General features: G+C 42.7%; 1 protein-coding gene across 2 annotated transcripts; it reads right to left on the bottom strand.

The window, feature by feature from the left end:
• Positions 1–8,242: 8,242 nt before the first annotated feature.
• Positions 8,243–13,950, bottom strand: LOC124285688. Of its 2 annotated transcripts, XM_046721965.1 has the most exons (7): positions 13,822–13,950; positions 13,450–13,590; positions 12,537–12,708; positions 12,044–12,149; positions 9,692–9,837; positions 8,789–9,036; positions 8,243–8,581 (listed from the first exon to the last, which is right to left on the bottom strand). In XM_046721965.1, the coding sequence occupies exons 1-7, from the start codon at positions 13,894–13,896 to the stop codon at positions 8,243–8,245; spliced, it is 1,227 nt and encodes a 408-aa protein (XP_046577921.1). In that variant the 5' UTR covers positions 13,897–13,950. The 2 variants fall into 2 exon arrangements, with proteins under 2 accessions (XP_046577921.1, XP_046577920.1); XM_046721964.1 differs by having other exon boundaries at positions 8,243–9,036.
• Positions 13,951–13,976: the final 26 nt, after the last annotated feature.

Consider the following 13,976-nt stretch of genomic DNA (forward strand, 5'->3'; position numbering starts at 1 on the left):
GTGGACTTACACCTGGCCAGTGGAAGGATTCAATGTTATGCTGCCCCTTAAGGTCGGTAATGATCCAAGCGTGCATTGTCGTCCTGGTAGATGTAAGCAACATGAGGATTGACATGCAGACAAGGAATCAGAGTGTTCTCGATGATGTCACGGCCATACTTCTCTGCATTCAGCGTTGACCAGCTCCAGTAACAATTCGCTCCCGTCGTCTGATGCCACCATTGATGGAATTGATTTGAAAACCAAAATGGTTCCTGATGTGCCATTGGTAGCAGCCGTCTATCATCCATCAAATCGGTCTTCTTGAGTCGACCTCGACCAACGGCAACCTTGACTTCACCTGTCCTGTGGTGTTTTTTTCAGCAACTTGCTGATGACGCTATAACGGACGTTTACGCGTCTTGCAATCTGTCGCAAGGACATGCCACCTTCTCTCATGCCTACAGTTTGACATTTTGTGGCCACAGATAACTGGTTGTGAGCCATATTACTGAATCATCAACTCACACAGTACTATTCTGGAAACAAAATATTGTGTACATGCATGCATTTCACCTTCATGCACGAGCAAAACATGTAATGCACGTGCATATTGTTTTCTGAAACTGTTATTCATTCAATGTATTCATTTGAATGGTTTCATTTACATCATGTTCAATTAAGTGTTGCCTCAAATTTTACCATCAGTATATTTATTTCCTCCAGATTTCAATCCGAAGATCATATACATATATGCATCAAATATTCACAACAACATATCCACAAGGCGGATAACCGGTATTTCACCTCCAGAAAAGAGAGACAGCATTTCATCTTCTGGCAGTAATTCTATTTGTACCGACACATTGACATGAAAAAGATCTAAAAGTATATTGTGGATAAACATACAACAAACACTATAGTCTATGTACACCAAAGGTACAGTGGCATAGGCGGTATCTGGACATATCCTGTATCACACAGACTTGAGTAGCCCATCGTACAGTGGCATCGGCGGTATCTGGACATATCCTGTATCACACAGACTTGAGTAGCCCATCGTACAGTGGCATCGGCGGTATCTGGACATATCCTGTATCACACAGACTTGAGTAGTCCATCGTACAGTGGCATCGGCGGTATCTGGACATATCCTGTATCACACAGACTTGAGTAGCCCATGGTACAGTGGCATAGACGGTATCTGGACATATCCTGTATCACACAGACTTGAGTAGCCCATGGTACAGTGGCATAGGCGGTATCTGGACATATCCTGTATCACACAGACTTGAGTAGCCCATGGTACAGTGGCATAGACGGTATCTGGACATATCCTGTATCACACAGACTTGAGTAGCCCATGGTACAGTGGCATAGGCGGTATCTGGACATATCCTGTATCACACAGACTTGAGTAGCCCATGGTACAGTGGCATAGGCGGTATCTGGACATATCCTGTATCACACAGACTTGAGTAGCCCATCGTACAAGTTCAGTTTCATTAACACAGTTAATAACTATTGTACGCCAGGAGGGTTTACATGGAAACTTCCCAATTTCAAGATAGTCACTCACATATTTAAAAACATTTTATTTTAGGATAGTTTGTAGAAGCGTGTCACATATACTATGTGACGCTGTTGTTCTCTTTTGAAATGTGGCTAACTGGGCACAGAGTAAATCCTGAAAGGATGAGTTGCATTGGTTGTTGCATAGTTTGCCAAGAAAAAATAGCCTACATTTGTCTATGTATCCATCCATTCTCCACATACCAAGGTTTCCTGGCACCGAGGCAGATGAAAAACATTTGCCAAAGCCCTGAATACATCTGGCAAAGTATCCTTGTGTGCTTTAGACCAATTCATAGTGTTTACCATGCAGAATAGGTCAAAGTTCACACCCATAGAAGCTTGTGGGGAGTATCATCCTCCTCCATATTTTTACACAGGTAGGATGGGGATCTTTATTTTTTAAGCCGAGATTATTTAGGGAGTTTGCATTTTCTATCGTGCTTTTTGACAATATGCGTACTGTCTAGACTTGGAGGATAAATCAGAGGAAAGCATGATACCTTCATATTTGACACTTTCACTTATTGCAATATCTGTTTCGCCAAATGTGAAAGAATAATCACCTTGGCCTTTCATCACGGGTTACGTCAAGAAAATCAATTATGACCAGCTGAGAAGGTAATGTCCATGAGATTTGGCGCCTTCTCCTGTTGGGCTCTGTGGGATTGTGTGCAAACTGTGTGCCCTCCCTGTCAAGATGTTCTTCGAGCATTAAAGCATTAAAGCACCAGTTCGTGGTGACTCGTGTGTGAAGATTTCTGAAGATGTGTTTCACATGCTTGTCTGCCCAATAAGGTGTCTTCAGGATAAAGTGAACGATAAGATGTTACACTTATTTTCACGTGTTACACATGAACTGACGAAAGGCAAACCGAACAACCATTGCTTCATTGTAACCGAGGGTTCGTGACTTCGTAGATTCTGTTTATTATCCCCTGTGACGAAATGGGAGGGGATATAAGTTTGAGCTCAGTCCGTCCGTCCGTACGAGATGATGGGGACAAATTTTCTCAAAAACCGCTGATATGACGACGTGCATGCGTGTGTATGTGTATGTGCAGCTGCTTGTACTAGCCCAGACTGATGCTGGTTTTATAGTGCTAGCCCACTGAGATAGCCCACTGAGATACCATGCCGCAGTGAAGCATGAATACCCCACTCAGACACATTATACTGACTCCGAGCCGACCAGTCCTTGATGTACCCATTAATGCCGAGCGCCAGGCAGGGACCAACAAGTACCATATTTTAACGTCTTTTGGTATGACGCGCCTGTGTCTTGAACGGGCGAGGAGGGTACACATGATGTTGAATCACCGAGTGCTTCATGTCTGTCATTTTTATTTGGGGGGTTGGTCTACACAACTGATGTTTGCTAGTGCTGTTTTAACTTTTTGTCTGTATGTCACGATATTACACGTTTTTCAACACATCTAACATTGTGATGACACTCTTAACTCTACAGAGAGAGAGAGAGAGAGAGGAGTGAGAGAGAGAGGACAGAGAGAGAGAGAGAGAGAGGAGAGAGGGTGAGAGAGAGAGAGAGAGAGAGAGAGAAAGAGAGACACCGAGAGAGGCTGAGAGATAGACAGAGAGAGAGAGACAGAGAGAGATAGGAGCATGAGAGAGAGACACACACACAGAGAGAGAGAGAGAGAGAGAGAGAGAGAGAGAGAGAGAGAGAGAGAGAGAGAGATGAGAGAGAGAGGAGAGAGAGAGACAGAGAGAGAGAGAGATAGAGAGAAAGAGAGAGAGAGAGAGAGAGAGAGAGAGAGAGAGAGAGAGAGAGAGAGAGAGAGAGAGAGAGAGAGAGAGAGAGAGAGAGAGAGAGAGAGAGAGAGAGAGAGAGAGAGAGAGAGAGAGAGAGAGAGAGAGAGAGAGAGAGAGAAAAGTCTGAAGATCCTTGGTACAGATATAATTTCTTCAATTCTAACCGGTTTCACACTGTCAATATGATCATCATGAGAATAACGTTCCTATACCTTGTGTCATATATATATATATCATTTGACCCTTTATTAATGACGCCTAGTATATCAACTTGCAAATTCTTAGGCAAAAGTTCTTTATAGGTCGTACATTACAACAAAAAGTGAAAAATCAATATTTTACGAAATATATAATGCAGATTGGAAAACAGATACCCGTCTGGCTCAAGACGATTCTTATATTCTGCACATAACTTATAGCATGAACTGTTTTCAAGAGTACATGTAGATGTCCAAGTTTCGTAAAACATGTTGATCTAGTGTTCTTTAAAAATGTGAATAAAAGCGCACAGGTCACCGACGGCAAGACAAATCCAAAACAGTGTGAGCAAAGTATATGACGGTAATGCAACATATTATATGCCTTTCTCCGAATTTAGTCATCGTGCATTGTTAACTTAAAGCCGAAATTTCATCCTTCGAACGTAGGAATTAATATAAACTGGAAATGGTCCATATTCTCCATATACTATTGCATTTGGTGTTTGCAGACCGACATTTAAGAATTATTTACATGCCTGTAAGCGAGTTTTTTCAATGCATTCGTATTTTTTAATCCCCCAAACTTGTGACCCGTAAAGATATATTGGCTGGATTTGCGTGTCAAATATTTTAAAAAATACTGCCATAGGTATTGGTTCTAATTTCCTTTCGTTTATAGCTAATTCCACTAAAGCCTTATTGCTACGACTTTAAAGTTCAAAGGTCACTTGTCTAAGATAAAATTACAAGTGAACACAAAACCTAGATATTTGTAACTGTTTACCGTTTTAATTTTACTCCCAAACAACCAGTTTTCCTTAACAGCTAATTTCCTACCTCTCCAAAAAACTGGAACTTTAGATTTATCTAAATTTACAGTTAATCCCCACTTATCTGCATGCGATTCTCAAGTGTCTAACTACACTGAAGACCACACAAGATTTACATTATCCGAAAAAAACATTATTAGAATTCCAAGTACATCTTGAAACAATTGCATTCTATGTTTACCATAATTTGTGATTACTACTAAAAGTTCATATATAAATAATCCGTTAAGATCCGGGTTAGGATTTGTGTGCAGCAACCTCTGCTTGTCGTAAGAGGCGACTAACGGGATCTGGTGACACATGTCACCGCATCCAAATTGTGTACATCGATGCACATGATGTTGATCACTGGATTATCTGGTCCACGCTCGATTGTTTACAGGTCATCATGGTCTAGCGTCAATATTGGTGAGTGCGGCTTTAAACAACCAAACCAAACAAAAAAGAATTTATAAATATTGAGAATAACATTGGACTCAACATACATCCCTGTCGTAAACCAAATGGACGAATAGCTAAAACATTTCGTTTGGGGGACAGCCTGTTGCCTAACATGTTCTGTAACATGTATCAATAACAAGTAAGCTAATGGATGTTTATATTTTTATTTCAAACTGGAATAATCACAGGGTGATCAATGGATTTCTTTATCATCGATCATCGATCTTATGAAACATACTACATATGTGTAAACCATAAGAAAGGCTTTGAGATGTGGTTCTGAAATCATTAGTAAGTCGGTTGCTGAATTTTGCATGATAATAATTGGTATTATCGGTTCCCAATTGCGCAGATCGATGCTCATGCTGTTGATCACTGGATTATCTGGTCCTGACTCGATTATTTACAGACCGCCGCCATATAGCTGGAATGTTGCTGAGTGAGGCGTAAAACTAAACTCACTCACTTCATTTGGCAGTAAGTTTAACCTCTGATTAGAGACATTTAAATCTATGATCACAGTCACACACATTACAAATCACAGGCAGTTGTATTACAGTCACACAAAATAAAGGTAACAGTCACGCTATTTACAGGTATCAACGTTATTACATTTTGCGTGAAAAGCATTGATAAACTCACAATTGTATCTACCTCCTATGGTAGTAAGATTAGCCAATGATAACAGTCACAATAGTCTTTGATAACATAATACTTTAAGTCACATTAACCTATGATCACTCAGCTACGATCACGTCACAGGCAATTGTATTATAGCTCATAGTAACACAAAGTACAGGAAACAGTCACGCTTTTTACAGGTCACGGATTTAAAGGTAGCAGTTGCGTTGTTTACAGGACACAGTCACGCTAATCACTAGTCTGGGGAACACTAATTACAGGTGTCACAGTCACACTAATTGCAGATCACAGCCGCATGATTCACAGGTAACAGCAATGCTTTTTACAGGTAACTGTCACGTTTATTAATTTCACAGGCGCACTAATTACAGGTTGGAAGCACACTGATTATCGGCCGTAGTAACACAAAATAACACTAACTAGACATACTGTTTATCATGCCAGAAACAGGGTGTGACAGTGAAACAAACTGCAGGTCACAGTCACATTAATTACAAGTCACATGATTTAAAGGTAACCGTCACGCTATTTACAGGTAGCACAGAAATAAATGTCACAGGCACTTTAATGACAAGCACACTGGTGGCAGTAATATACTAGGCATACAAAAATTTAAAATCTAAATTTATCAAACCTGTGTAGACACATAAGGATTTAAACTCAGAGATTAGTGACATGTATCCAACATGCATGCACGTGCCACGTCCCGTGACGTCAGTGGGTTCGTCCTTGAGACGTGCAATACGTTGTTGCACGTGCATTCCGGGAAAGAGAAACAGAGCAAATGAATGGCACACAATACTGTCACTTTTGAAAGCTCAACCCCTGCCCTTGCGATCGTTCAAAAAATTAAACGGCTATTGAAACGCATAGCATGCCAAGGCTCACGTCTGCACAACGTCATGAGGCCATTGGGATGGTCCGTGGGGGAATGTCTCAACGACAAGTGGCTGCACATTTCGACTGCCACCGGAACACCATTTCTGCACTGGTGAGACGCTACCACAACACAAATGACGTCATCGATCGGCCACGTTCTGGACGTCCAAGTGTAACAACGCCAAGACAGGACAGATGGATAAGGGTGACCCATCTTCGCCACAGGTTTCAGACTGCAGTGATGACTGCCCGAACCATCCCAGGACTTCGCAGTATCCACCCTAACACAGTTCGACAATGTTTACGTCATCACGGGATCAGACCACGACGTCCCGCCAAACGGCCTATCCTGAAACAACGTCATCGACAAGCTCGCCGAATGTGGTGCCGAAAACATGTCCGCAGACCCTTGTTTTGGTGGAGAAATGTTGTTTTTACAGATGAGTCCAGGTTGAACATTTCCCATAGTGATGGACGTCAACGTGCCCATAGACGCTCGGTAGAACGTTATGCACAGGCCTGTGTCTTGAAGAGGAATCGGTTTGGTGGTGGTTCCGTGATGATTTGGGGTTGAATAACAGCACGCCAAAGAACTCCGTTGGTGATTGTTCAGGGCAACTTAACTGGTGTTGGCTACAGGGATCAGATTCTTCGACCTGTGGCAATTCCTTTTCTGCAACGTCATGGCCCTGGGTTAACATTCCAACAGGACAATGCCCACCCTCATACGGCAAGTGTTGCTATGGATTTCTTGCAACACCACAAAGTTGACTTACTGCCTTGGCCTGCAAATTCACCGGATCTCTCCCCGATAGCGCATGTTGGGACAAGATGGATCGACGTCTACGCCGTCTTCCTCATCCGCCAGATAACGTCCTTGACCTTGCAACAGAACTTGAGAGAATCTGGCGTGACATCCCACAAGCCTTCCTTGCACGTTTGATAGGCTCTATGCGTCGTCGATGCACTGCTATTCTCAATGCCGATGGTGGACATACCCGTTATTGAGCTTGTGACATGGTCGTTTGACCCCTGTCCCGCTTGTGGACTCGTGACGTCATTGTGATTGACTTTTCAATTGCAATTCTCCCGACTTGTTATGGTCTCATGATCCCTCCATTAAAGTTTATATGTACCTTTGACATTGTTATCGCACTTATCAACTCGGATAATATTTTGACAATGCACAGTTTCTTTATGTGGCTAGTGTACATACCAACACTCCTTGTACATCATATCGGAAACCAGTCTCCAGTTCCTGGATCTACTACTATCCTTCCATCTGTACAGAATGGGTATAACCAAGTGATTTCCAGTCAACAGGATGAACGAATAATCAAGCGACCATTACTATACATGTGTTGGAACGGGTCAATAAGCCCCAGCCTTCCCTGGACATCAGATTCAACAAACGAATTCGCCTGTAGCAACACACGAGGTGAGGTGAGGTGAGGTGAGGTGAGGTGAGGTGAGGTGAGGTGAAATTGGGTTTAACGTCGTGCTTGAGAATATTTCGTTCATATGACGAAGTGCATGCGTGTGTATGTGTATGTACGGCTGCTTGTACTAGCCCAGACTTAAGCTGGTTTTATAGTGCTAGCCCACTGAGATACCATGCTTCAGTGAAGCATGAATACGCCAGTCAGACACATTATAGTGACTCCGAGCCGACCAGTCCTTGTTAAACCCATAAATGCTGAGCGCCAGGCAAGGACCAACAAGTATCATATTTTAACGTCTTTTGGTATGACGCGGTCGGGGATCGAACCCGCGACCTTCCGCTCTCCGGGCGGACGCTCTAACCACTACACCATGGAGGCAGCCCAACACTCGAGGACTCCATGACCCTTCCAACAAATGTCACTTGCAATTGCCCTTTAACATAATTTGAACGCTTTTACGCCCTGCGGCAAATCCTCAACTACATTACTGTAAGTCTACTATTGGGGATTTCATGTCAACAGTTTCTTCCTGATTTCCCCCTTCAGCCTCATCCCCATCACCTGAAGCCTCGCATTGGGTTTGGGTTTCAGCATTATCGATATCCTCTGACTGCACCTCGACCGCTGGGCTATCAGATCTTGTAGACACTGCCTGTCGTTCTCCTGAAGCCTCGTTTACATCCCCTGAAGCCTCGTTCACATCCCCTGTCGCCTCGTTCACATCCCCAGAAGCCTCGTTCACATCCCCTGAAGCCTCGTTCACATCCCCTGAAGCCTCGCATTGGGTTTGGGTTTCAGCATTATCGATATCCTCTGACTGCACCTCGACCGCTGGACTCTCAGATCTTGTAGACACTGCCTGTCGTTCCCCTGAAGCCTCGTTTACATCCCCTGAAGCCTCGTTCACATCCCCTGTCGCCTCGTTCACATCCCCAGAAGCCTCGTTCACACCCCCTGAAGCCTCGTTCACATCACCTGAAGCCTCGCATTGGGTTTGGGTTTCAGCATTATCGATATCCTCTGACTGCACCTCGACCGCTGGGCTCTCAGATCTTGTAGACTCTGCCTGTCGTGCTCCTGAAGCCACAGCCCCTGAAGCATTGCTTTTAGCTTGAGCTTGAGTATTCTGTGACTGGAATTCAACGGTTGGGCTGTCAGATCTCTCAGTCGTTGGTATGGATGACATTTGAAAGAGAGACAAATCCTCAGATTGGAAAATAACTGCTGGCGGTATGACCAGTACTTCCCCGAGCAAATCAAAGCATTCTTTGAAGGGACCTGAGGACGAAATGCAATGTTTTAACGTGAGAGTAGACATGTTTATGGTATGGTTTTGGATGCTATAATCAACTACAGGTTCTTGCCAGCAATACAACCCTTTTACAAACTTCTTCTTGAACCCTATGCCATAACATTGCACATCTAGTCCTCAATCATCACTTCTTTAGTGAGACCCGTGAAGATCCGGGTTAGAATTAGTCTTCAGCAACCCATGCCTGTCGTAAGTGACGACAAATTGCTGAGACGGAGTACTGAGACTCGCTGACTTGCGTGGTCAGGATGTTAATCACTAGATTGTCTGGTTGAGACTCCATTATACACAGACCGCCGCCATATAGCTGGAATGTTGATTTAGATTTTAGAGCGTTAGATAACAAAAAGAATTACTTCTTTATAGTGAGATGGATGGGTCCAAGGATTGTTCAGGACAAAAGGTATCCTACCATAATAATGCTTTGCAGCATTATGAGTAACTAGGCCTTCCCTGATAATCGGTAAATGAACGGTACATTTTATAAACGTTTCTAAAGAACGTTCCAGTTTCCAGACTAAGCAAGTGGGGCGATATATTTCAGGCTGAAATATCGTTGCTGCGATGACAACTTATCACCAAAATCTCAGAATCCTCAAGGCTGATCACAAACATATTTACCCGTTTTTCTTTTGCATCTGAACTCGAAGTAAAGATCCATTGTCTCCCACTGAGACACCGTGACGTGCCTTTTGTCTTCCAGCCAGCTGCCTCGTAATGTGGTGAACTTTGGAGAAGAAACCAGAAGCACCCCCGTCTGTAACAGCCTGTAACAACCAAAAATCGCTGTCATTAGATGTCATAGTTGTTTGGTGGGTACAATATCTGAAGCCCATTTCTGAAGTGTACAGCTGTGATATTACTGGGAAAACCCAGTGAATTAATAGAAAATACCCTTCGTACGGTTCAGACTATAAATTATATAACCATTTCATTATAAAGCACTTTCAAATAGTCTTCCAGCCAACTGCCTTGTAATGTGGTGAACTTTGGAGAAAAAACCAGAAGCACCCCAGTCTGTAACAGTCTTTAAAAACGAATCGATGTCATTGTATGGGTGCTGTAGGGTAGCCCGGTGGAATAAAGCGGTTCGTGACGCCGTAGGTACAATGTGTGAAACATTTCTGGCGTCTCCCTCCGTGATTTGGGGGATATTGCTGAGAGCGGCGTAAAAACCAATCTCACTCTTTGTGGCATCATTGTCAAATATTAAAGACAAACTAATTTCAGTAATTGTAAGAATTATCCATAGTATGATTCAGACTGTACCTAATACACTCTTCGAACAAAGAAACGCATGGGTGATTTTGAGAATATTTGACGTATGTAGCTGCGGCAAAAACAATACAAATATGCTATTACTTTCCAAAATTCAACTTTGTGTGAGTGTTAACAGCTTCAGTGCCAAAACGCGGCAATTTTTCTGTTTTCCCTTGTTTTACAGGCGTTTTAAGAATTATTCCCCAAAACGAAGAAAACATGCAAAGCAAAATGCCCGTGCAAGTAAGCGGAAAAGCATGCGATACCGATCACTATATAAATGCAAACGTTGTGTTTAATTTTGTCATTCGTTTTTGCATGGAAAAGAGGAAACCATCATGTCACGACTGATTGCCGCCAATCGAAACATCGCCATAGGCCACCTTAAAGATGGCGAGTAGCAGACTGCAGTTGCCCAACATTTCAATGTTCATTAGAGCCTTTTGGGATCGTTTAACTGCAGACCAATTCCTCGACTAGATCGCTCGAAAAGCGGCCGTCCAAGAGTTAAAACCCAAGCCCAGGACCGCTACATCCGGGTTGCTGACTTGCGTCATCGTCTTACCACAGACGTGGAGACTGCACAACGCATCCCTGGTCTGAGAAAGAATTCAGACCAAACTGTCAGGAATCGATTTCGTAAAGTGGGGATTCGACCAAGAAGGTCAATTGTCGCCCCTGTTTTGAGAGACTTCCGTCGGCACAAACTGCTTACGGTGGTACGGAACTGGAACCTTAGAACCTGGAGGCGAGCCTGGTTCAGTGATGAATCACGATTTCTTCTTCACCGTTTGAATGTTTTGCCCTTAATTGCATTCACCAGGTCTGTGGAGGCAGTGTCATGGTGTGGTTTGAGATACACAAAGATCTAATTTAGTGGTGGTTCAGGGGAATTTGACAGCAAACTGGTACATCAACGTAGTCCTTTTACGTCACATGATTCCGATTATGGATCGACAGAGGGAGTTGTTTCAGCATGAAAACGCTACTTCGAATACAACACGTCTCACGATCTGCTACCTTGCCAATTCTAACGTCAATGTCTTGCCATGGCCTTCCCGATCACCAGATCCAAACCCGATAGAACACCTATGAGATGAACTCGATCGATGTGTACGTCAACGTCAAAACACGCCCACAATTTGCCATCGCATTACAGGTAGATTTGGGAAGACTTCCGCTAGAGCGACTTATCCAGTCTGTGCCGAGACAGTGCCGAGCAGTAATTGCTGCCAATGGTGGTCATTAAAAGTACTGACTTTGACGCCATATTGTGGACGTTGTCTATAGACGTGTGAATTTTCATCCTTTTACCATTGAAATTACATTAAAAAATTGCTCTTAAACGCAATAAATTCTTCTAACATTGGCTTATACGTTTCTTTTCTTTTAAGAGTGTACAACCACGTGTTTATGAATCAAGTGTAAAATGTACAGGGGGTGATATGAAAAAATCTCAGTTCTCTGTCTTCAATGAAATAAAACATGCACCCCTCTTTCCACAAACTCTTTATTCGCGCTTGTCCTTCGCACTACAATACGTTCAGAACTGAAGCGTTATATCTTTCAGGCTGAATATGAAAAAACACTTAACATTTTGAAATATTTTCTTTTTGTACATGCGTGAAAACAAGTAACCCATGTGTTCAGCAGCCTTCGTTAAGGATGAAAAGACATTTCATTGCACTGTGTCATAGATGCAACGAAACTTACCTTAAACGACGTAGCGTCTTAGGATACAGTTTACCGTATTTGTTCAGTTTGGCTTTTTGCATTGGTAGCTTGTACCTTGAGGCCGTCAATGAAAATATACTGTTAGCTGCCAATAAAGAAGGTTTCAGATTATGGTACTGACATAGTTATCAAAAGTTATCAAAAGTGTGGTCAAGGGACTGGTCATTTATAATGGGTGGTTGGGTGGTGAGACGATGAGATTAAGGGAGTGGAGACTTGTGTCATGAAAATAAGGTAGGGTTGCCCACATGAAAAATAACTAACGTCACACTGTTCCGTTTTCTTGGCAAAATTCCATAACCCCCTGAGTCCACCCCCGATCGCTTAAGCCACGTGTTTGTCTGTCCAGATTCGGGTATTTTCAGGAAGGCGTGTGAATATTACCGATTAAAGTGTTAAATGTACACTCATTTCATTTTCAACTTAACGTATGCTTTTTGATCTGTGAACTATATATTGCAAAAATATACACCTTTTCTGTACTGTTCCTTCATTGTTGCAACAATGGCCTCGCAAGTTCCCAGCCATTTTGGATCAGCGACCCCTGTAGTCTTGTTGAACCAATCAGCTGCCACCTCCACAGAAGGGAACTTCAAAATGGCGACAGACGTTCGTGCTGGCCATTCGTTAGAATCGTGTAGAACCTATAATAATATCGGCCATCTATTAGGACATCCAGCATGCTAAACGAACATTTGATGTTTTCGGAAAATACTTTAGTTTGTTACTGACACATCCTCATATATATTTTGGGGTGTAGGCTTGTGGTTAAAGCGTTCGCTCGTCACGCCGAAGACTCGGGTACGATTGTCCACATGGGCAAATTGTGTGAAACCCATATTTGGTGTCCCCCGCCGTGATATTGCTGGAATATTGCTAAAAGCGCCGTCAAACCAAACACACCACCCACTCATAATAATTATATTTAATAAAACCTGAATGACATTAATAACTTTGTACAAATATTTTGTATTCATGTATTGGCATACTAACATCTAGAGCTTGAGTAAACTATTTTCTGGTTGGCTACCGTCGACATCATATCACTCATTTCATTGGTCGTTGTGACGTGAAATGTAATGAGATGTCCTGAGGGGATCTTTTTTGTTCAGCAGAAAGGAGCCCTAAAATCTGATTGCATTGGGATTGTCACATTATTTTAAACAAGGTAAAGCCAAGCTCACTCATTCATAGACGACTGCTTACACATGGATTCTGGATATACAATATCTATATTTTCTGTTCGATTTAATACTTTGTTACATTCCCACTGTACCCAAATCTAAATCCTGATCCTAACAACATTGTTGGAGCTGACCGATGGTTGTACATCAGATGATTTCAAGGGGGTAATTTCCATCCATGGATTACACAGTTTTTATCACCTGTGGCGCAAATGCAATGATTTCTCCCTCACACTCTGCCAGACTCTGGTGGTATCCCCCAATGGTGTCTCTGAACTCCTGAACACAGGTGTCTGGGAACCGAAGGAAAAGAACCCCATACGGCTTGTCTGCCATCTCTGGCTAGAAATGAAATACCGACAAATAAATAGCCATAAATATACAATTTTAGTCAATTTTAAAGATAATGACTATATATACTCAGTGGTTTCATGTCAACATACGCAAGTTCTTAAAAGGAGATTTTTGCTCAAGTCGTGACCGGTTGGAAAAGAACAAAGACCATAAACACTTTGGACCTTTTAGATCTGCAGCTGTTAGAGGTTATCTTTTCCCGAAACTTTGCCTACTTACTGTGATGGCAGTTTCTGTAGTAGCAGCTAAATTATCCACCAACAGAACATCTTCGTAGGATGGGGGCAGCTCCATTGCAGAAGTAGAAACTTGCAGTTTGGCTTGTGGCGGGACTTGTGGAGTGCCCTGGGGAGGGGCAGGACGTGGTCCTACAA

The sequence above is a fragment of the Haliotis rubra genome, unplaced genomic scaffold (assembly GCF_003918875.1).
Source record: "Haliotis rubra isolate DU_JTF1 unplaced genomic scaffold, ASM391887v1 Scf366, whole genome shotgun sequence".
NCBI classification, from domain to species: domain Eukaryota; kingdom Metazoa; phylum Mollusca; class Gastropoda; order Lepetellida; family Haliotidae; genus Haliotis; species Haliotis rubra.